The sequence below is a fragment of the Notamacropus eugenii genome, chromosome 1 (assembly GCF_028372415.1).
Source record: "Notamacropus eugenii isolate mMacEug1 chromosome 1, mMacEug1.pri_v2, whole genome shotgun sequence".
Taxonomy (NCBI): Eukaryota; Metazoa; Chordata; class Mammalia; order Diprotodontia; family Macropodidae; genus Notamacropus; species Notamacropus eugenii.
This window is the reverse complement of record NC_092872.1, coordinates 643,915,180-643,939,668: the sequence shown is the minus strand read 5'-3', so window position 1 is coordinate 643,939,668 and position 24,489 is coordinate 643,915,180. Positions and strand designations below refer to the sequence as shown.

At 37.7% G+C, this 24,489-nt stretch overlaps 1 protein-coding gene across 1 annotated transcript in view; it reads right to left on the bottom strand.

The window, feature by feature from the left end:
- The window catches only part of PUS10 (pseudouridine synthase 10), an 89,204-nt gene that overhangs the window by 9,827 nt on the left and 54,888 nt on the right, over positions 1-24,489 (bottom strand). The window contains 9 exon segments of the mRNA XM_072635480.1: positions 5,294-5,411; positions 5,518-5,573; positions 5,663-5,739; positions 6,677-6,733; positions 9,069-9,194; positions 10,937-11,022; positions 12,677-12,741; positions 18,857-18,902; positions 20,501-20,562. Coding sequence (XP_072491581.1) covers positions 5,294-5,411; positions 5,518-5,573; positions 5,663-5,739; positions 6,677-6,733; positions 9,069-9,194; positions 10,937-11,022; positions 12,677-12,741; positions 18,857-18,902; positions 20,501-20,562 — 693 coding nt within the window.

Below are 24,489 nucleotides of genomic sequence, written 5' to 3'. Positions count from 1 at the left end.
AGCCACTGGAGTTTAGGGGAGTGATGTGGACAGACCACTGTTTTAGGAAACTCACTTCAGCAGTTGTGCTTAGGATGGCCTAGAGTAGGGAAACACTTGAGGAAGGGAGCCAATTAGAAGGCTATTACAAGAGGCCAGACAACAGGTGATTGCAGGGCTGAATGAGATAACTCTCTGTGTGAGAGGAGAAAAAGAGCCAGGTGCAAGAGATGTGTGCTATGGGGGGAGAAACAACAAGATATGACAACGGACTGGGTGAGGGAGAGTGGAGTCCAGGAAAACATCAAGTTGTTAATTCAGAGAGCAGGAAAAGTGGTGTTGCCTTCAATAGAAACCGAAAAGTTCAGATGGGCATAAGGGGTTGAGGCGAGTGTTGAGCAGAAGGATAATGAGTTCAGTTTTGGAGATGTTGAGTTTGAAGTCACTTTGGTATACCCAGTCAGAAATGTGAAATAGGTAGATGGTGATTAAAGGCTGGAGAAAAATGAGGACCAGATATATAGATTTGGGAGTCATTCCCACAGAGATAATTGTCTTTTTTTTTTTTTTTTGAGGTAATCAGGATTTAGTGACTTGCCCAAGGTCACCCAGCTATTATGTATCTAAGGACAGATTTGAACTCAGATCCTCCTGATTCCTGGGCCAGTGCTCTATCCACTTCTGACACTTAGTTGCTCCTGATAAGTGTCTTTGGAAAATGCCTGTGTCTTTAAAAGTGTTGCTCTCTATTTCTTGTGTCTTGCAACATTCCTGGAATTTTGCAAAAGTAAACAAACTACTTGGTGGAGCCAAGATGGCAGAGTAGGACGGACCTGTAGAAGCTCCCCTCCACAGCCCATAAGATACCTGTAAAAAATGACTCTAGGCAAATTCTAGAGCAGCAGAAGCCACAAAACAACAGAGTGAAAGAGATTTCCAGTCCAAGACAGCCTGGAAGGCCGACAGGAAAGGTCTATCACTCCAAGTGCGGAGAGGAGCACAGTCCAGCCTTGGCCATGGCATGGCAGGGACAGGACAGGAACAGGCTTCAGGAGGCAGAATCCCTGGCAGCAGCTGTGGTTCCTAGATTGCTCAACCCACAAACACCAAAGACAACTTCAAAGGTCAGTGAGAAAGCTCTTTCACCTGTGTGAGAAAGGAACGGGGGGGGGGGGGGGGGGGGGGGGGGGGGGAGGTGTCTTGCCCTACTGGCAGCAGCCATTGCAGTGGCACTGTCTATTTTTGGAGCTCCTGGCCTAAAGCCCCTGGGGGAGTTGAGTGGCTGATCTGGATCTCAGCCCTGAGTGGCTCTCCTGGGTTGAGGAAGAGTGCTGGCCTGGTGGAACTGGAGGCAGTTGTGAAGAGGGAATTGTACTCGCACATCCTGGGCAGAAGAGAGTACTTGTCACTGCTCACAGACAAGAGCGCAGGCCAGTATAGGAGTAAACTCTTCTCTCTTGATTGTGCCACCTTGCCAGAACTGAGAACTTACAGGTCCCCAGAGTATACCCTCCTCTTAACAAAGGACTCAAAAGTCAAGTAATTGGCTGGGAAAATGCCTAAAATAGGAAAAATAATAAGACTATAGAAGGCTACTTTCTTGGCGAACAGGCATTGTCTTCCATCCTTTAGGATGAGGAAGAATAATGCATACCATCAGAGGAAAACATAAGTCAAGGCTTCTGCATCCAAAACCTCCAAAATAAATAGGTCATGGAAGAGCTCAAAAAGGATTTTGAAAATCAAGTGAGAGAGGTGGAGGAAAAATCGGAAAGAGAAATGAGAGTGATGCAAGAAAATCACGAAAAGCAAGTCAACAGTTTGCTAAAGGAGACCCAAAAAAATGCTGAAGGAAACACCGCCTTTAAAAATAGGCTAACTCAATTGGCAAAAGAGGTCCAAAAAGCCAATGAGGAGAAGAATGCTTTAAAAAGCAGAATTAGCCAAATGGAAAAGGAGGTTCAAAAACTCACTGAAGAAAATAGTTCTTTAAAAATTAGAATGGAGCAGATGGAAGCTAATGACTTCATAAGAAACCAAGAAATTACAAAACAAAACCAAAAGAATGAAAAAATGGAAGATAATGTGAAATACCTTATTGGAAAAACAGATGACCTGGAAAATAGATCCAGGGGAGACAATTTAAAAATTAAGGAACTACATGAAAGCCATGATCAAAAAAAGAGTCTAACATCATCTTTCATGAAATTATTAAGGAAAACTGCCCTGATATTCTAGAACGAGAGGGTAAAATAAATATTGAAAGAATCCACCGATCACCTCCTGAAAGAGATACAAAAAGAGAAACTCCTAGGAATATTGTAGCAAAATTTCAAAATTCCTAGGTCAAGGAGAATATATTGCAAGCAGTCAGAAAGAAACAATTCAAATATTGTGGAAAATATAATTAGGATAACACAAGATCTAGCAGCTTCTACATTAAGGGATCTAAGGGCTTGGAATATGATATTCCAGAAGTCAAAGGAACTAGGATTAAAACCAAGAATCACCTACCCAACAAAACTGAGTATAATACTTCAGGGGAAAAAATGGTCATTCAATGAAATAAAGGACTTTCAAGCATTCTTGATGAAAAGACCAGAGTTGAACAGAAAACTTGACTTTCAAACCCAAGAATCAAGAGAAGCATGAAAAGGTAAACAGCAAAGAGAAGTCATAAGGGACTTAAAGTTGAACTGTTTACATTCCTATATGGAAAGATAATATTTGTAACTCTTGAAATTTTTCTCAGTATTTAGATAGTTGGAGAGATTATAGACACACGCACACACACACACATACATACACATATGAACAGAGAGGGCAGGGTGAGTTGAATAGGAAGGAATGATATCTAAAAAAAATAAAATAAAAGGGTGAGAGAGGAATATATATTGGGAGGAGAAAGGGAGAAATGGAATGGGGCAGGTTATCTCTCATGAAACAGGAAAGAAAAAGCTTTTTCAATGGAGGGGAAAAGCGGGGAGGTGAAAGGGAAAACGTGAAGCTTACTCTCATCACATTTGGCTTAAGGAGGAAATAACATGCCCACTCAATTTGGTATGAAAATCTATCTTACACTACAAGAAAGTAGGGGAGAAGGAGATAAGTGAGGGCAAGGGAGAGCAAATGGGAGGAGGGAGTAATTAGAAGTAAATACTTTTAGGGAGGGACAAGGTCAAAAGAGAGAATAGAATAAATGGGGGGGGGCAGGATAGGATAGAGAGAAATATAGTTAGTCTTACACAACATAACTATTATGGAAGTCTTTTGCAAAACTACACATATATAGCCTATATTGAATTGCTTGCCTTCTCCATGGGCATAGGTGGGGAGGGAGGAAGGGAAAAAGGTAGAACTAAAAGTTTTAGGAATGAAGGTTGAGAACTGTTTTTGCATACAACTAGGAAATAAGAAATACAGGTAATGGGGTATAGAAATCTATCTTGCCCCACAAAAAAGGAGAGAAGATAGGGATAAGGGAAGGGAGGGCAGATTGGGGGAGGGGGTAATCAGAATGCATGATGTTTTGGGGTGGGGGAAGAGGGAGATGGGGAGAAAATTTGGAACTCATAATTTTGTGTAAATGAATGTTGAAAACTAAAAATAAATAAACATTAAAAAAAACTACTTGTGCTCCCCCCACCTACTCTTACTATAACACACATTATAATTTATTCATACCTGTTTGACACTGTTTCCCCTAAGCAGACTAAAGGGAATGACTATTCTTTCGTTTCTTCTTGCATCTTGTAAGTAAACATAAGATGAAGAAAGAGGCAACAAATTTTGGTTGCCTCTGCTCTGAAATTCTAGCATTTTATTGCTACAAGAAGTCTTTTCCAAATTATTCCTGTTAGTACTATAGAAACAGAACTTCTTTTACATTCAAACTTTGAACTTTTGAAAATAAATGTGTATTTTCCCATGATAACCTGACATATTTGTACCTCTATGATGGAATGACATGAGGTTTAGAAATTTATTTGGGAATCTAAAAAAATGTCTGTAAATTTATCTGTCATCCTAAAATTAGAAAATGACTAAGTAACATCTAAAACGTATCCAATTGCTTATACTTGCCCTTAGATAAATCTCAGTTCCACATTTGAGAGTGATCTCTCCCTTCTCAAAATTCTTTGCACCTCTTTTTATGCATCTTGACTTTAGACATTCATAGATGCAAAGGAGAAAGGCCCTCAGAAATAATGTCTTCTAATACTCTCATTATATAGATGAATTAAGCACCATACAGGTTCACACAGGTAACTTAACAAATGTTGTTCAGTCGTTTCAGTTGTGTCTGACTCTTTGTGACCCCATTTGGGGTTTTCTAGGCAAAGATATTAGAGTGGTTTGCCATTTCCTTCTCTAACTCACTTTACAGATGAGAAAACTGAGACAAACAGGTTTAAGTGACTTGCCCAAAGTGACACAACTATTAAGTGTCTGAGGTGAGATTTGAACTCACACAGATGGGTCTTCCTGACTTCGGACCCAACACTTATCTACTGCACCACTTTGCTGCCCATAATTAATATGTAGCAGGGACAAAATGTGAATCCTGGTCATGATTCCAAATCTAGTGCTCCTTCTACAACATGTTTCCTTTTCATTTATCTTCTCCTTTGCATCATAATTAATATCTTATTATCAAACTCTTTAAAGAAATGGAACAGTATCATTTTTTAATCTTCATATACCCACTACCAATCACAGAGCCTTACAAATAGTATAAATTTAATAAATGTTCATTGAACTTGAGAGATTGTTTTGCTGATTTTACTAATTTTCCATCCCTTGTTCTCCTTATAAAATTTTGTTCCATCTATTTGTCTCTCACTAAGAATATTCAAAGAACATCAAAAAGATAAAAATAAATTTCACTAAAAAACCTTAAAGAAAGAAATGAATTAGCATTTTTCATATCTAAGTACTCTGATCAAGCTTTCAGAGGCTTACTGAGCATGACAATCTACCAGAAAGGAAGGAAAGCACACTTCAAATGGCAGTCCTACCAGAGAATCTTCATTGTACTAATAAAAGGGATGGGGGAGGAAGATGGAAATTCACAGTAAACACGGCCATTTATAACTGGACAGGTAGAGTGTCTAAAGTGCTTGCCACAAACCTTCTTGAAAGTCTGACCAACTAACAGACTAGGTAGGAAATTTAGAATCTCTCTAGTCTCCCACTTTGAAAATAATTCCACTTATATTAAAATGATGCAGGAACTCAAAGGGAGCAGCAAAACAGAAGGCAATGGACTTTCTTGTGAATCAGAAAATAAAGAAAAAAATATGAACACTACTACCTTTAAATCATCTAGGAATTCAATGTCTTCCTTCTGTATCACTTTATCTATCCAGACAAAGGCACTGTAAGTCTTTGTCTTCACTTCCTCGCCTTCTTTCATATGTCCTATTGCTTCTCTAAACAAAATGAACAAAAAACACTGTTACCGATGGGGAAAGAATACAAAGCAGTCCAGCCCAAAGCATTTTTCTAGAAAGCACCTACAAAGATTTGGCCCCTTACCTGGTCACAAGCTGTAAGTCTCGCACTTGGATTTTGTCTGAAGAGATGTTGATTTTCTGAACAATGGAAGCAGATAATAATTAGTGAGCAATTCCACTAGAAAGCTACAGAGACACGTCCAGCTCCACGCCACTGACACATTTACCTGCTGAAGTTCTTTAATATCTTGAGAGCTGAACCGGACTCTCCGAGGATTCACCAGTTCAACTGCAAAGGGCCTTCCTGGCAGCAGAGAAACAACCATGTTGTCGGAGTTAACATAGGGATTAATGCAAGATGTCTGGGAGCTGCGAAAAACAGGATAAGCTCCAGGGGCCTGAGAGTTAGAGACAGAACTAGCACTGGGGGAGGCAGAGAAAAGAATCAAAATCAAAAATTTTGAAAAGAATCAAAAAAATGTGTTTGGTGGCAAAATGCAAGGATTAGTAATAAGTGAAAAGGAGTCATTACTTGCTCCAAGGGCTCTCTGAATAAGATAACAGTTAACTATCCTTAGTTTTTGCCACAAGCAACAATGCCCAGCCAACGATGCTTTCCAACCAATCCCCACCAAGGAAACGTCTTTTGAAAAGGTGAAGCTGATTCCAAGAGACTCAGAGTCGGCCATGGGGACGGCTCTGGTATAACTAACTCTCATCATCTTTTCTATGCTCTTATGCACCAGTGGAAGTCCAGACATATGCTTCTGATGTCCTTGGTCCTTTCTGAGAGCAAAGGACGAATGAAAGACAGGAAATATTATACAGTATTTATATGTAATATACATATAGTATATGTATAATATATACAAAATACAACAGTTTCTTAGAATTTTTATTTTGGAAAATGTTCTAGTTTTGGTGAAAAGTTTGCTAAACAGAATAAAAACAATAACAAACAGAGAGGAATTTTGCCAAATTCTCTACTACCTTGTTCCTATGAAATGGTCAAGTAACATTTACTTGATAGAACTTAAGATCGCTGTTAAGAATTTTACAAAAAATCAGATTAAAAGGATGTTAATTGAAACGATCTGAAATGATAAAGCTGAGATAATGTAAAAACTTTACATCAGTGGTGGTATTAGATTTCAATAACTATTTAACTTCCATTTGTCAAAAAATGGCTAGTAGTCATCTTTGAGAATTGGCTGAATGAATTGATGATATTTCATTCTTACCATTTCCTAATGTTCTCACATCCACATCTTCTCTTCCAGATGATGAAAAGTTAAAACCTTTTGAAAGGAGAGGCAGAGAACAATTCAGAGATTGCTGATCTTTTATGGCTCTAGTTTCCAACATTATAATATTAATAATAATGCTAACTCATATGTCAGTTTAAGGCTTGCAAAAGTATTTTCCATAAACATTATTACCATTTTACAGACAGGAAATTTCTCCATGACAGAAGTGGGGGAAAACCCATTAACTGGACACATTTTCCCTTTCTGGTTTTAATTTAGTTGAAAAGGAAGCTTGTCATCTTGCTTAATTAGCTTAGAGGTAGGAAAATGAGAATTACTATCAATAGTGAATAAAGTATTTCAGAAAACAGACTAAGACCTAAAAGTCTTAACTCAGAGCTATCTCAAAGATGGTAGCTCTGATTTCCAATGTGACTTTTGGGGACTTTTAACATTTAAGCTGGAATCAGAGAAAGAAAAAACTCTTTGATCCATCATCTTGCTATTCTGGGAGCTAGGTACCTAGGCAATGCTACGCAAAGAATGGGAAGCAAAAAAGAACTGAGGCTGGTGGGATACTTGGAGGTATAGAACTGGGAGACATCAGATGGTAAGTGAATTCAGGGGAGCTGATCAAGTCACCATGTGAAGGTGTGGATAGAAAAAAGAAGTGGATTCAGGACACAGCCTTGTGACAGGCCACAGCAGGTCAATAGGTGTGGCATACACACTGACCTAGCAGAGCAAGGTGAAAAAGAATGGTCAGGCAGGCAGGAGAAGAACCAAGAGAGAGCAGTGTCACAAAGACCTAGAGAGGAAAAAGTATGCAGGAAGGAAAGGGGTTCAACCACATCAAATGCAGGGGTCAACAAACACGAAAATTGAGAAAAGACCATCAGATTTGTCAATTAAAAGGTCACCGGGAAGAGGGGACTTCTGATCAAGACAGCTGTCTAGACAGAAAGTAGGCAACCCTCTCCTCCACAGCACCTACTTTTGCAAAAACCTGGATTTCACACCAGATTGAAACACCTGTGGGCAATGGTGGGAAGTGATCAAGAAATCCAATGAGCAACTCCAGTTGACTTTTTACCCCAGAGATGCATAAAACACCAGCCAGAAGCTCTGGGGCAGCTAGAAGGGGAGGAACCTGCCAGTAAAACAAACCCTAGCGCAGGAAATTATGTGGAACAGTTAAGAAGAGCAGACACAGGCTAGAATGACAAGTGACTTAAAACGTTTTGTGCCTGGAGACAGCCAAAGTGCAGGGCTCCTCCTAGAAGTCCCAAAAGCCCTGGGGGCAGAGATGCTGGAAGCCCTGGCAACTGGAAGTTGGAAGCTGTTACTAGCTGAGGCTAGGGCACTAAGGTGAAGGGGCTCTAAGGTTCCTAATGCCCTGGCCTCAGATACCAGGAGGGCCCTGAATATCCAATAATTGGAACGTTGAAGATCCAAGGAGCCCTGGGAGATAGTAGTCAGTGTAGAAACCCAGATGACCCACACACTGCTTCTCTAAAATGAAGGCATCAAATGGTGAGATGGGGCTTGCCAAAGCTTTCCAATCCATTGCCTCAAACCTCCCTAGGCTGGCTCTACTCACACTTTTTCAGACAGGTGGATATCTAGCTTTATCTTATGATTTGAGAGAAGCAATACCTAAAACTACTGTAAAATGACTCAATTCTTACAATGAACAACTTTTGCTACCTCAAGTTTGTCCTTAAGTCTGACGCAATCCTTCCAGCAACACCCTAAATCCATTTTGTCCTATTCTTGATCTCATTAGAGTAAAAAAAGATTGATCTGATACCATCTGTTTTTCTAAGACACAGTAATTAAAGAGACTATTAACTTTTTCCTTTTCACCCCAAGAATCTGTATAGCAAAGGGGGCTTTCTACGTTAACGTAGACTTAGAGCTTTACCAGTTACTATATCTGAAACAACTTTGCAAGAAGCATTTGTACTGAAGTATAGTTCCAAAGACCTTCTAGAAGTTATTTTAAAAATGCAACAAAATCTTGCACTAAATTAGAAATGGAAGCTTTTTTTAACTCCTCCCATACAGAAGAAGAGAGTGCTCAAAAGTCAAGACTTATTTAAAAAGTATAATTTTTGCAAATTCCCACAAGAAAGCTCACGTCCATAGCTAGATGAGATACATCGATGTATCTATGCACGGATCATAGAATCAAAGCATTCATCTATTGGAAGGAACCTCAGAGGCTACATCGAACACTCATTTTTACAGATAAATAAACTGAGGTCAAGAGGGGTTAAATAACTTATTAGGACTTGAACCCAGGTACTAAGATTCCAAAAGTAGTGTCAGTCATAATTTTAGCTTATATAAATACCATTTAAATTAGGAAAATTAGAACACTCACTCTCAGCTTTAAATACTGTCAAAAGCTGATTGGAAATTAATTCTTCCACTGAGGACTCCAGTTTTCTTTCTCCATCAATTATCCAGGGAGTTTGTGGTAAATTTCTGGAGTACTTATTATATCTTCCTGCCAAACAAAAACAAGCAAAATATGCTTATAAAAATAGCGGAGTAAAATTGATATTTATTGAGCATCTACCGTGTTCCTATGTATTAGGAATACAAAAAGGTATAATGCAGTAAAGAAATTTACAATCTAGATTTACAGACAAAGTGTAAACATGTAAGAAAATGAAGATTCAAAGACAATGGTCTTTTTACTGGGGCGGGGGTGGGGTGGGGGAAATAGTCTTCTGCCTTGGTCTAAAGCTAAGGGTAAAGAACCTGTGGCCTCGAGACCACACAGTCCTCAAGTGCAGTCCTTTGACTGAATCCAAACTTCACAGAACAAATTCCCTTAATAAAAGGATCTGCTCTGTAAAACTTGGACTCAATCTAAAGGCTGCACCCAAGGACCCAGAAGGCTACCATGTGGCCTTCAGACACAGGTTCTCCACCCCAGTCTAAGCTCTTTACAATATAACCACCCTAAAACTTAAGGAGGCAGCTAGGTGGCAAAGTGTTTGTTAAACAGCCAGGCCGGACTCATCTCCATGAGTTCAAATCTGGCCTCACACTCTTACTTCTGTTTGCCTCAGTTTCCTCATCTATAAAATGAGCTGGAGAAGAAAATGGCAAACCACTCCAGTATCTTTGCCAAGAAAAACCCAAATGAGGTCACAGAGAGTTGGACACAACCGAACACCTCAACAACAAAATTCTTTAGTCTTCTCAAAGAATGAGAATTGTCACACCACTCCTGAGCTCAAAAGTTCTCTTAATGGCTCCCCCTGAGATCTAGAGAGATTAATTGACCTTCTCAAGAAGAAATGGGAAGATCTCCATAGGCGTTTCATTTGTTTAGCCTGGTTTCTCCAAATACACTAAAGCTGCTTGAGGGGAAGGTATTGTTGTCAAAGCACCATAGCGCCTTATCTGAACAATAAATATCTGTTGACTGGATGAACTGAGGTACAATTTAACAACATTAAGGCCCACAAAAGCAATCACCTGCCCTGTTCCTTAATAGTGGCAGGATGGCATTATAGATGGTCCTAATAAAGACGATAGTTTTTTTTTTTTGTTGGCCTTAATTTAAAAAACAAAGGCCAAATGTGACTCAGATTTAGATGAATAAGCCATCAGAGAAGGCCTGAAATGCTCCATTATTGCTTCAAGACTGAATGTTAAGTCAGCATTTTCATTCTAAGTCAGTTATTAGATGCCAGCTACCTTCTTCACCGAAAAAGAAAAAGGAAAAAAAACAAAGAAAGAAAAGAAAGACATAAAGAGATTTTTTTTCCTCCTTGCTATTAACACTTTTATTTTCCCAGATTTCAGGGACTAATCAGAGCACCAGAAAATTTTTCTGGAAGAAGCTGAACTACTTGTCATTCTAGAGTTAGTAAAATATGAGAAAAATGTCTAACTTCTAACTGCTTTTCTGCATTCTTCCTCCTGTCTAGTTTTATGTTGTTCTAAGTGTCCAACATCAGACCTCCATTTGGCCATCGCAGATACTGTTACTCTACTACAATTCATGTCACTTGAGAAAATTAACCTAAATTAGTTTGTTTTAAAAATGCACAGAACATAAACTTACCTTTTCAAAGTTTAACTATATGATCATTTCTAATTCTCTGAAAATAATTTTAAAAGCTCTTCAGACTGTGGTGATAACAATAACAAAGCCTGAGGACTCAAGAAGCAATTCTGTTTTCTGGAAAGGACATAAACTTAATGTAAATCTATTTTATATCAAATACTCACCAGCTACAAAGACTGCACCATGAGCACACTCAATTTCAACAGCAGAGCAAAAAGCCTTTGGTGAATCTGGAGGACAAGGAAACTTCCTGAAATAAAGGAACAAAAAAAACCTGTCATGACCAGGACTTTCAGGACAGGAGGCTCCATCACACAACCAACATGAATTAGAACATATTCTGAGTCAGATAGGTTTTGAAGTTGCATGAAGAAAAGGTCAATTTTTATCATGTGAGGGTGCTAACTTACTAAGCCAAGGAAACTAAGTCTGTAAAGGTATCATCAATCTGCTCTGTGAGCTGGCCTACCTAGCTCTTCAATTAATGGTTACAACAGATGACATTTTGACGGGAGAGGAAATAAGACAAGAGTTTTCTGCTCTTCTTCTCTTCCTTTCCTCCTCAGTCCGAGACCTAAGGATAGGTCCCAGTGACATAAATAATTCAATTTGTATAGAAAGTGAGAGAGACTCATCTTGTTCCTTTTTCTCTCTTTAGCTCCAGAAACCTGCATCTCAGCTACCAGTTAAGACTGTGAAGGAATGGGGAGAGAACAATGCTCTATCTTCCCCTTACCATTCCAAGGTGTACATTTAAAAGAAAAACCATCACTAAAACTAGATCTTACCTGCAGAGATAATGACTGTAAAATGATCAGCAGTGTCCTATATACAGTAGGTGCTGAATAAATGCTTATTCCCTCCTTCCCCTCCCTTACCTCACAGAGCTCCAGATATTGAATAGCATAAGAGTCCCCATGTAGTGTGAAAAGGTTCATACCACCTTCCAAGCTGACTTAATCAACAAACATTTAGGCTCCAGTAAGCTATAGCTTACACAGGTGAACTGTAATCAAGTTTTTAAATGGAATAAAAATACTCATTTATAAGAAACTTCCCTGCACTCTGAAATATAATTATCCTGGAAAAATCTTTCTGAATGTTTTCTTAATTTTAATTGTTTACAGTCTTACAAAAATAACATATTCCTGGAAAGATCACTATGATGATAATTTAATTTTAATAGAAAATTCATGCAATAGTATTTTAAACCAGTAAAAAATACTGTAAGACTTTTATTGAAACAGATTTTAGCAATTAAGGAAGATCATGTGGTTCCCATTGCTTTCTTTTTTTCTACAAAAGAGCTGGACAATAGTAGGAAATACAGATTAATTGTGATGTCATGGAAAAAGAAAAATGCAAGTTAGGAGACCTGGGTTCTGGTAACGCAGGTACCACTGTGTAGTAGATAGGGCACAGATTTAGGGTCAGAAGGAGCTGCGTTCAAATCCTGCCTCAGATGCTATTAGCTTTATGACTGGGAAAGTCATTTAACCTATCTGGGTCTCATTTTCCTTATCAGTAAAAAAGGGAGTTAGACTAGATAGCCTCTAAGGAACCTTACAACTCTGATCCTGTGATTCTTTTTTAGATTGCCAAAATCAGCACTAGATCAGGAAAGACCAGAGTTCAAATCCTACCTCAGATACTTACTACTGGGTGACCTGGGCAAGTCACTCCACCTCCACCTGTCTTTGTTTCAATGTCTTAACTTAATGAGATGACTGGAGTTAATGGTTCCTTCCAGCTCTAAGCCTATGATCTTATTGTCCTAGTTCTGCCACAAACTAGCTGTATTTATCTTTGGAAAGTTATGTTTTGTAAAGTGGAAAGGTTGGACCAGATGGCCTCTCCAGCTTTAATAAACTCAGTTTCCTCTAGGATTCTATACTTATACATACTTGCGGAAATCTTCTTCTTTTATTTTGTCCAAAGCTTTCACAACTGCCATTCTAGTGAATACAGACTACAGAGGAAAATGAAAATAAGAGAAATGAAAACAGAGGCAAAATAAAGTATGACTGGAGAAATTGTGTACATTTATATCACATAAAGGGTGAATATCTGAAAAATTTAACAAATGTATGACTATTAAAGCAAGTATGCAAATAATACATCTCTAAACTTCTCACCTATCATGAATGGAATATTTTTTCCCTTAAGTGACAGATTTATCATCTAACCAGATCCTTTGCTTAAAATTAAGAACCTGCTAAGGTACATATCAGTCAGTACTCTCTTCCCTAGTTCGATTCTGGCACTATATATACTTGGTGAGTTGGTTTCTTGGCACAGGAGAAGTAGGTGGATGTACACTACAGGTAAATGTACTACAGTGGTATAAACCCATCACCACCACTATGGTACATGCGGGTAAAGCAATCACAGATAAACTGAGCAAATGAATAGAAAATTCAACTGTACTGCACAAAATAGTTAACTGTAATAAATGTTCCCTGTTGTCTTCTAAAGCTCTATTAATGCCTTTTGTTTTTATATCTCATTTACCTCTCTTACTACTCAATTAAGGGACCAAAGAATTACACATAAAGAAAACAGTTCAACAAAACTTCTGACTTGGTCTCAGGGCATGTGCAATAGCCCACACTTGTACTCTCTTATCGAACTAAAGTAGAAACCTGCATTCTTTCATATACCTTCTCTGGGACCAATCTTGATCATTATAACTATATAGCATTCAATTTCATTATTCTTTTTCATTATATTGTTATTATCAATGTGTATAATTTTGCTGGTTATACATTAATTCATGATAAGTCATCCCACTTTCTCTAAATTCCTTTTTTTGTTTCTTATGTTGCAAAATGACTTCACTGCATTCATTTACCACTATTTAGCCAAGTCCAGTTTCTAATTCTGTTACCACAAAAATCAGCTGCTATGAAGTTTCTATATTGTGTCTTAGATAACCAGATCTTTATTTTAACAGAGATAGTGGATACAAACACTTTCTCCCAAAAATACTTGTCCTTCTTATCCTAGATACACAGATGGTGCAAAAACTTCTGTTTCATGTGATACTAATCTGCCAGTGTTCAACCTTTTTTGACTTCTCTTGTCTCATGCTTGATTAAAAATTCCCTCTTATCAAAGTTGTAAACTTACTTCCAACTATTTTTTATTTTCTTCTAAATCTTTTTTTTAAATTAGGTTTGCCCAATTCATTTGGAACATATTGCATTATATGGTGTAAGCTGCTGGTCAAAACCTGCTTTTTTGCTCATCTGCTTTCGGGTTTTCCCAATGGTTCTTATCAAACTGTTTATGTTCCCTGGGAAGGGAAATAAAGATTTATTAGGGGCCTACTATGCATCAGGCACTGTATGATGTACTTTTACAAATATTCTCTCATTTGATCTTCAAATTATTGAATACTGGCTTATTTTGACTGTTTTGCACCCATCTAGTCTGTTCCAATGATTTACTTTTCTGTTTCTTTAACTAACCCCAAATATTTTGAGGATTGTAACTTCACAGTATAATTTGAGGCACAAAATTATTAGTGCCCTTCCATTCTCACTTCTTTTTTTCTTTCAGTCCCTACCCTTGAGTTTCTATACCTTTTGAAAGTCTGAGGACCTAGACTCAAATCCTGCCACTGACACTGCACGTGTGACTCTGGCCAAATCATTTAGCATAACCTAGATTTCTCTTCTCCCATATATAAAATCTGGGGTTTGGACCAAATGACTCTGAAGTCCCTGCTAGCTCTAGCTGTATGATCCGATGATCTATAAATTATGGTATCACCTTAATCTAATTTGCATGAACCAATAATAAGCAACAATATTTCTGCAATTATTTAAGTCATCATTATTTCTTTAATGATCATTTTATAATTGTATTTATACCTTTAGTTTATCTTAGTGGATAACTTCCAGGTATTTTGTTTCATAGTGGGGGTTTTTTTATGTGATTTCTCTTCCTGTGTTTTGCCTTGTGGCTTCTGATCTTACTATTTAAAAATGGTAAAATATTTTGTGGATTTATCTTGTATCTTGCTACTTTAATGAAGTTACTGTCACAATTATTTTGGAGAGTCTTTGGGGTTTTATAAGTAACCACACCATTTACAAACAGATGATTTCATCTCCTCTTTACTGATGTGTCTGTTTTAGTGCCTTCATTTTGCTTTTAGCTTACTACAACATTTCTAGAACTATGACAACAGAATGTTTTGATAACGTCTTATCTTTGTATTTACGAGGAAAGTTTTTGGCATTCCTCCATTGTAAATAATGCCAGCTTTTCTTTTGAGGTATATACTTTTAATCATTGCAGAGAAACTGCCCTGTGAGGTCTGTGATTTTTAGAGCTGTTAGCACAAGCAATTGTGGCGCTACACTGGTGTACATCACATCACTTTTGCACTGGCTGTCCCTTATGCCTACAATGTCCTTCTTCCATCCTTTTAGATGCCCTGGCTTCCTCTAAACCTTAGTTTAAATTCTACTTCTTGAAGGAGGTTTCTCCAGGTCCCCTCGCCCTTCCCCCAAGGTCTTTCCTCAGAGATCACCTTTAACTTGTTCTGTATCTTGAATATCCAGTTATTTATATACGATTGCAAACTTCTTCAGGAGAGTGTTTCTGCCTTTCTTTGTATTCCCAGTGCTTTGCACAGTACTTGGTGCACATTAAGTGCTTTTAATACATGTTTATTGACAGAATATGGAGGTTCCTGATAACAATGAAATCATATGTCCAGTTCTTGTCCCTGATTCCTATCCCTGATTCTGTTAGTTGTCAATATATTTCAGATTTGTTTTAGTCTTGTTTCTAGATAGATAACATTTATTAAGCTCTTCAATGTGCCAGAAATTCTGCTAAGCGTCAAGGATGCAAATTTGCTGTTCATTTGTTCAGTAATGTCCAACTCTTCATGAACCCCATGGACCATAGCACTCCATATCCATCCTTCCATCCCCTCCACTCTCTTCCAACATCTGTCCAAGCTCACATTCATTGCTTCCATAACACTATCTATCCATCTCATCCTCTGCCATCTCCTTTTCCTTTTGCCTTCAATCTTTCCCAGCATTAGGATCTTCTCCAATGAATCTTGTCTTCTCATTACCATGGCCAAAGTATTTAAGCTTCAGCTTCAATATTTGTCCTTCCAATGACCAGTCTGAGTTAATTTCTTTAAGTACTGATTGACTTGATCTCGTTTCTGTCCAGGGTTTTCTCAAGAGTTGTACAGCACCATGTTTTTTAAGTGTAGATTCTGAAGTAATGAGCATTCCTTATGGTCCAACTCTCAGAGACATATATTGCTACTAGAAAAACCAAGGCTCTGATGATACAGACCTTAATCAAGGTGATGCCTCTGCTTTTTAGTATGTCATCGAGATTTGCCATAGCTTTCCTTCCAAGGAGTGTCTTTTAATTTCCTGGCTACAGTGAAATTGGAGCCTGCTTTGCCAGGGAGTGATGGGGCCAGTTTCTTAATTTTTGTTTGTTTCTTTGTTTGATATTTAGCTTCACACTAGCGTTTAAGCAAGCAAAACAATCACAGCTCTCAAGGAGGTTACATTCTAATGTGGAAAGGCAACAAATAAAAGGAGGCTGAGGAAGGGATGACTGAAGATGTGCCTGAAGTATGGGTAAAGGAGAGGGACCAATCACAGCTAGCCTGGCACAGCTAGCATAGCATCAGGGGGTAGAATCCCATTATCAGAGAGGGAGGCAGTCAAAATGATGGCCAGAGGGGTACGCAGACATCATGGCTGTAATCTCATTTGCAGTCCATTTTACTGATTTCTTCTCTAACTTTTCCAAGCATTCTTCTTTTATTTCTTCTATTTATCATCTTTTATTCTTCTCAGTTTCTTAACAGAGACTTTTAAAAACAGTATACTAGTTCATTAATGCTCTTTTTCTACTTTGTTAATGAATGTTTTCAGAGAAATAATTTCCCCTCTGAAGACAACTACTTCACATCTTAGTAGATTCTGCAGTCAAATATCTGACTGGTGACTAACCTTCAGCTGATAAACCTCTCCCAATTTCTCTAGGTTGGCCTCACCCTATAGTCTGGATCTTAGATGTCAAGCCTTTCTATCTGGTTAGAACTCTGAAGGCAAACCCTCTAAGGGCCCAGGGTCACTGCTCTGTCCCATGAGGGATCAGAGGAGGCTTTAGTGAAGGCCAAATATCTGTACTTGAGTTGCTGGGGTTTTTTGGATATGTAACTGAATCTATTAATTGATAGAGTACTTTCATGTCAAACCAAAATTCAGACACAAAATGGCAGTTAGATGCACAAAACAAATATTACATTTAGTAGACTTATTCTGCCCTTTAAAAATTTTATAATTTAATCATGTTTTCCTCCTTACATTCTGTAAGCTTCAATATTTTCAGGTATAAAATGCACAGATTGGCCTTTATTAGGGATTAAGGTCCCATATACCTCTAAACCTAAGATCCTAAAACTAGACAATTATTCATTAAGTTAAAGACAAACAGGTGCTGGACTCATATTGTGCATGTAACAGTAAAGAGAACTTGGAAGTAACTGAAAATGGATTTCAGTAATTTATGTAAAAATGTATGAGTCATCATAAAACTATGTAAGTCACTGGTATATGTAAAGTTGCTAAAGATGGTTTCACAGTAGAATATTCCCCGTGAACTGACTATACTTGCAAATTATGGTAGTAAAAGCTAAGAAATAATATGTCTATACAAATTAACTTTTTTCAAGTGCACTCACAATAAGACTCTTGTCAACTCAGGATTTCCCTAGGTGAAATAACCTAATTTTGGATTTGATTAAAAAATTGTAAACTTCTAGAAAGTAGGCATTACCCAAGACTTTGAAATGTGGCTTTTACACTGATCCAGGATATTCCTAGGTGATGAAATCTTTGGATTAGAACCAAATTTTATTTCCCATGATGGGTAAAAGAAGTATTATTGAAATTATGATACTAACATTAAAATTAACAACTCAGAAAGTGTCATAAATGTAAGGATGTATATACTCTACAACTTTCTAGCTAGAGGCAAGGATTAAAAAAATACAAAAATAAGAAATGGAAATAAATATAGTTCAAAAATCTATTTTAATCATCTAACAAAGTCCTATTCTTACTGACTCAGAATAGAATGAAGATGATGAAGGCCTCTCCTAGGACATGGAAGCTCAACTAGATCCTAGCAAGCTAGAAAGGCTCTGAGGATTGGCCCAGGAATGTGTTAACAGATAAACCTAGGTAAATTTGGACAAAGTAATCACCCAAAGGCTGCCAAACGGGTAAGATTTTTTTGCACATGGGCCCTCATGAAGATCAATCAAGTTCCAGGGGAGTGGGGCCAAGCTCAAACAGAAAAAAGAACCACAATGATCCCAGCAAGCCACACATGGACTTTAAGAACCACATGTTAATATTATCTATGTTCTACTGAACTTTCATTTATTTTGTAAAGTACTTCCCAATTATATTTTAATATGGTTCAAACTGCACTAGGAGGGCTGCAGCCTCATGGATCCACATGTGCAATGCCTCTGTTTGATGGCACTGAGGGGTCATGTTCTACATCAGGGAAAAGGACACCCATAACAGGGAAATCACATATCCTCGAAGCACAAGAGTATCATGAACAACACACACACACACACACACACACACACACACTGATTTGTTTCACAACCCTGTGAATATGTGATACAAGTATTATTATCCCCATTTGAAAGATACAGAAACTGAATCTCCGAGAATTTACGTGACTTTCTCAGGGCAACAAAGAGATTCAAACCTGAGCTTACAGCAGTGAAACTCTGAGATCAGATCTTTATAAATGATACACCGGGTAATGAGAGATCCCAGTTATGAAACCATGGCCAAGTCACTTAAGCTCCATGACTTTCATTTTGTCATCTATAATAGAAAAATAATATCTGGAGAACATACGTCAAAAGCTATTTTGAGGCCCAGATAAGACGAAAAATGCAAAGTACTTTGCAACCTTTAAAATACTATATAAATGACCTATATCACTGGTGAACCTTAAACACATACAAAGCCCACCCAAGAATGAGAAGAGAAGATCTCTACCTGTTTATTTTTGGCTGGCTTGAAACAGTCTGGGCATGAAGTGCTCCTAAAATAAAATAAAATTAATTTCAAGGACTACTGACTGTACTTCTAGATAACAAAAATCAAGTACATTTTATATAATTTGACTGATGACTTCAGGATATTAGGAGGAAGTAAATACTGTAATGACAATGATAATAGTTCACATTTATTCACATTATCTTCATTTATGCATACCACTTTCAAGTTCACATAGTTCTTTCCTCAAAGTCCTGTGCAGTAAGTAAAGTAAGTATTATCACCCTAATTTTACAGTTGAGGAAAATGAGGGTGAGAGAGACCACATGTTTGCCCATGATCACAAAACTGTTAAGGGAAAGAGCAAAGATTTTAAACTAGATTGTTCCCATTTTAAGTCCAGGATTTTTCCACTGAACTCTGCCATGCCTTTCCTAACCAGTTTTGTCAGTGCTTCCTGAACCAAACATTAGGAAAATTCAACTTTACATTTAATTTACATTTTAATAAGCATTTGAGTACGGGAAGGCAGCACAGTCTACTAGTAGGGAAGAGCCCTGCACTAGGGTTAGAAGTGAGGTTGATGCTGTTTTAGAGATAAAGAAACTGAGGCCGAGCGATGTTAGTGATTGGCCCACAGCCACTGTGGTGTACATTTGTGCAGGATTTGAACTCAGATCTTCTTGTCTCTCAGTAGAACACTCTCTCTGCTCATCCACCTAACTACAGTAGCAGTTCGAAGATCTGGGTGCCAGTCCTAGGCTTTTCCAACTTACTAGTCACGTGATCTAAGGTGAAGCTAATGTTCGTACCTTGCCTAGTTAGGTAAAACAGTGGCTATACAGCACCAGCCCTGGAGTCAGAAAGCCCCAAGTTTCAATCAGACCCCAGGCGTTTTACTAGCTGTGTAACCTTGGGCAGGCCCAACTTCTGGGCTTCAATTTCCTTATCTGTAAAGTGAGGAATATAATACCACCTAGCTTCTAGTGTTATTAGTGAGGATAAAATGACATAATATTTGTAAAGCACTTTTCAGACTTTGCACAGAGTTGTGTGCATCCTGTCTTCCCCATGACACTGTGATTCCTTGAGAGCAGGGTTTCTTTTTGCCCTTCTTGTATCCCCAGCACTTAGCATAATGCCTGTCACATAGTAAGTGCTTAATAAAAGTTTAATTAATGTCATGTACTGGGCCTAGAGAAATAGCAATGGACTAGAAATAACTTCTAATAATTTATCTCATGAATTTCAGATTTACCATTTTATAAGATAAAGGTGCTAAGAACCTTTTTATGAAATAAAAATAAGAAAATCTTTAAGCTGTGAAAGATCCTTTGCAAACATAGGTAGGACCATAGGATTTTAAATCTGAACAGGACCTTAAAGGTTATCTTATGTTATTCAAAAAACCAAAAAAACCAATCTACAGTTTGCAGTAGGTGGCTAAAAAATATTTCTAAGAAGATAGTCTATGATTATTACTTATGAAATTAAAATGTGAACAGGTTTAATGTCTGAATAAAATTAGAGAAATGCAGGAAAAGGAGAGAAATGAGCCATTAAATTTACCTTCATGAAAACTAAATAACATGAACACTGTTATACAATTACAAAGATTACTATGATGTTTACATAGCAACTTACAGAAAGTGGCAATCCTCATCTGTTTCAGGGTGAGCAAAGATCACACTTACTTCAAACAAGCTCTAAATCATAAAAATAGTTTTGAAATTAGCAAAGGGAAACTAACATCTCACAACTTGTGAATGAAAATATAAATTAAACTCTCAAAGACTGGCTCACAATAAAAAAGTAAAAAAGAAAACTGGAAATGATACTATAACCAACTTGCTCAGAGGCCAGTTTTACAAGCCACTGCTTAAAAAAGAATCTTGCTAAAACTTATAGAGACCAGTATGCCCTGACAAAATTAAAGACCCAGGTTTGCATTATATAACAGTTTTTGTTGTACATACATATAAGGCATATGTGAAAATGGGATGGGAATCTGGGGGAATGGTGTAGTGAAAAAAACTGATAAGGTTTGTGCCTTTCGGCCTTACTACTTACTATCAATACAATGTTTTAATCCAGTACTCAAGTGCGGCAGGAGGTTCGGGGGGAAGAGAAAGAGAGAGAGAGCAAGAAAGAGATCTAGTTGGCACAATAGTGCTGGGCCTGGAATTTGAAAGACATGAGTTCAAATGTGGGCTCAGACACTTACTAGCTATATAACCCTGGGCAAGCAATTTAACTTTTATTTAACTCAGTTTCTTCAATTACAAAATGGGGATGATAATAGTACCTACCACCTAGGGTTACTATGAGGATCAAATAAGATAATATTTGTCAAACACTTAGCATAGTACCTGGCACAGAGTAGATGCTATGTAAGTTCTACTGTTAGGATTATTACTTTAAACCAGGTGAGATGAGAGTGAGATTAAAGTACCAAAATCCACCCTCCCCGCTCCTCTGTTCGGGGCAGATGTCTACTTTTCCACTCTCATTATGTGAGCTAATTTTCCCTAACTTTCCTTTCCCTTCCCTCCCCTCCAGTATATTCTTCTTTCTCATTCTTCCCATTCTTCTGTTCCAGTTTAGTTGTTTTTCCTATGAAATATTTCAATTTTCTTCTGTTTTTTCCAATCTTCTGACTTTGTTTCAATATTTCTTATTGCCTCATGATGTCACTGGCTTCTTTTTGGTCCCAGAATGGCAGTTTATTATTTGGGTAAACTTTATCTCTTGGGCTAAGCTGTTAATTCAGTTTCCAATTCTTTCTTCCACAATTCATTTCTTTTCTAATCTTTTCCTCAAGCACTCTCATTTCATTTATAAAAACATTTTTAAACTCTTGCTTCAACTCTTTCAGGAATTCTAATTGAGTTTGTGCTCAGGCTGTTTTTCTGAGGCTTTGCTTGCTGAAGTAGGCTGGGACACCTGCAAGCTTTCAGTGTTCTGGTCTGATCCAGAGCAAAGTCTGATTGCTGACCCTGTGGTATGAATAACAATAAAAAGATAGTGGACTAAGCCTCTATTAGCCACTAGATAGTTCTGCTGGTTCAATGACAAGACTGTTAGTTCCCCTTTGGTAAGGGACTCTTGGCCCGTTTATCCTTATGCGGACTAAGTTGGATGCTGGAAATGACAACCTACCTTGCTTCTAGGGTTTGAGCCAAACCACTGCAGCTTGCTTCTGAATTTCCTCCTTCCTCAGATGCCCAGGGCACCATTACCCTTGCACATGGGTCCCTTTCTCAGTCTACCATGGATCACCCAGAACTAGGTAATAGGGAACAAAGCTTCCAGTTTACATTTGTCCATATAGTAATGCCCCAGTATAAGTCTGGAACCTCCTCTTGCTCTGCTATACAGCCTCTTGCTGAAGGTTAGAGTACACCTCATGTGGCATGCTCCTGTCCTGACATCTGCAGACCTCTCTACCTCCCCCTATGCCAACCTGGTTCAGCAAAGAATTCAATGACTTTCTGGATATCCCCATCAAGACTGGTCTCATGCATTTTCTAGATCTATTTGGAGGAGTTGTGAAAGGGACTGTGGCTGCATTACTTTGTGCTACTCTGCCGTCTTGGCTCCACCCTACAATTTATTGTTAAAAAGGTTTTGTATTTTTTACATTCATTACTGGATCATAAGACTACAAATCATGAACTTCTAAAATCTCAAGAATAACTCTTCTATTATGTCAGTCTCTGTTACATCTCCCTTCTGCCCATTAACAAAAAATGATGTAAAAAATAACCATAAATATTCCACATATCAAGAGAAACAACAATCTATGTGAATATGTAAGTAATGTTGTTTTTTCTTCTTTTTTCTCAGTTCAATAGTTAAAGCTGTCAGAGAATCAAAACTGATATGCACTAAAGCAATAATTTTTTTTTTTTTTGGTCTAGATCTGTGATATTTAAGATACTCATAGTATGGAACTCCTTCAGCTGATGCAGACTGACAATTCATCTATATCTTACAGTCTCAGAGAGTTCCTTGGGGCATGGAGAAGTTGTATGATTTAAGTAATCTGTGTTAGAGACAAAAGTGGAAATCAGGACTCTGACTGCAAGGCTAACTGTCCATCCATTATACAACAATGCCACTTTCATATTGGAGTATTAGTTTTCAGTCAGAGTTCCAGTAGCGCAAGTACTTACTGGATGTGTAAATATGGAAAAGTGTAGGTACCTCAGTATCCTCAGGTTTAAAACTGTGTTAATACCTGTACTACCTCATTCATAGGACTGTTATTTAAAACAACCACATAAATATAAATTTATCATCATTTTATATCATTTCTTCATTTATACTAGAATCAGCCTTTGGTTACAGTGGAATTATAATCAATTAACTATGTAATTATTCACTACAGTCCTACTCTGACACCTCAGCCTAAGTGGGCCTATTAAATTATAACAAATCTTGAAGAGGATGGGATCATATCTTAAAAAAAAAAATGAAATCAAGCAGTGAGAGAGAAATATTGGGAGGAGAAAGGGAGAAATTGAATGGGGCAAATTATCTCTCATAAAAGAGGCAAGCAAAAGACTCATTAGTGGAGGGATAAAGAGGGGAGGCGAGAGAAAATCATGAGGTCTACTCTCATCACATTCCACTAAAGGAAAGAATAAAATGCACACTCATTTTGATAGTAAAACCTATCTCACAATACAGGAGAGTGGGGGACAAGGGCACAAGCAGGGTGGGGGGGATGATAGAGGGGAGGGCATGGGGAGGTGAATGCAATCCGAGGTCGACACTCATGGGGAGGGAAAGGATCATAAGAGAATAGAAGTAATGGGGGACAGGATAGGATGGAGGGAAATATAGTTAGTCCTATACAACACAACTATTATGGAAATCATTTGCAAAACTACACAGATTTGGCCTATACTGAATTGCTTGCTTTCCAAAGGGAAGGGGTGGAGAGGGAGGGAGCTAAAGAAGTTGGAACTCAAAGTGTTAGGATCAACTGTAATGTTCCTACCACTAGGAAATAAGAAATATAGGTTAAGGGGTAAAGAAAGCTATCTGGCCCTACAGGACAAAAGAGAAGATGGAGACAAGGGCAGAGAGGGACGATAGAAGAGAGAGCAGATTGGTCACAGGGGCAATTAGAATGCTTGGGTTTGGGGGGGGAGGGGATAAAAGGGGAGAAAATTTGTAACCCAAAATGTTGTGAAAATAAATGTTAAAAGTTAAATAAATAAATAAATAAATAAATAAATTATAATAAATCTCCTTTCCTAATCTTTGAACAGGAGCAAGAATTGTCACTTAATGAGTACTGATTACAGAGATTGATGCAATCAGTAGTTATGTATTAAATAGGCAGTGAGCTATGTTAAGAGTCCTAATTGTTCAGTCTAGTAAAATGTGAAAGAAAAATGACAACACATTATAAATGATAATTTAACACATGGCAGCTCTTTTTTCCCTTCTATTAACATTCTTGCTATTCTTAATGAATGTATTGGGCCTACAAAATTAAATGTACTACATTTAAAGTCAGTAAAAAGAGTAATACTGACTGAATGTGTTACTGACTTGGTTCTAAAATCTGAAAGAATAAAGGCAAAAAGGAAAAAAAACAAAACTAAATCAGAAACCCAAAT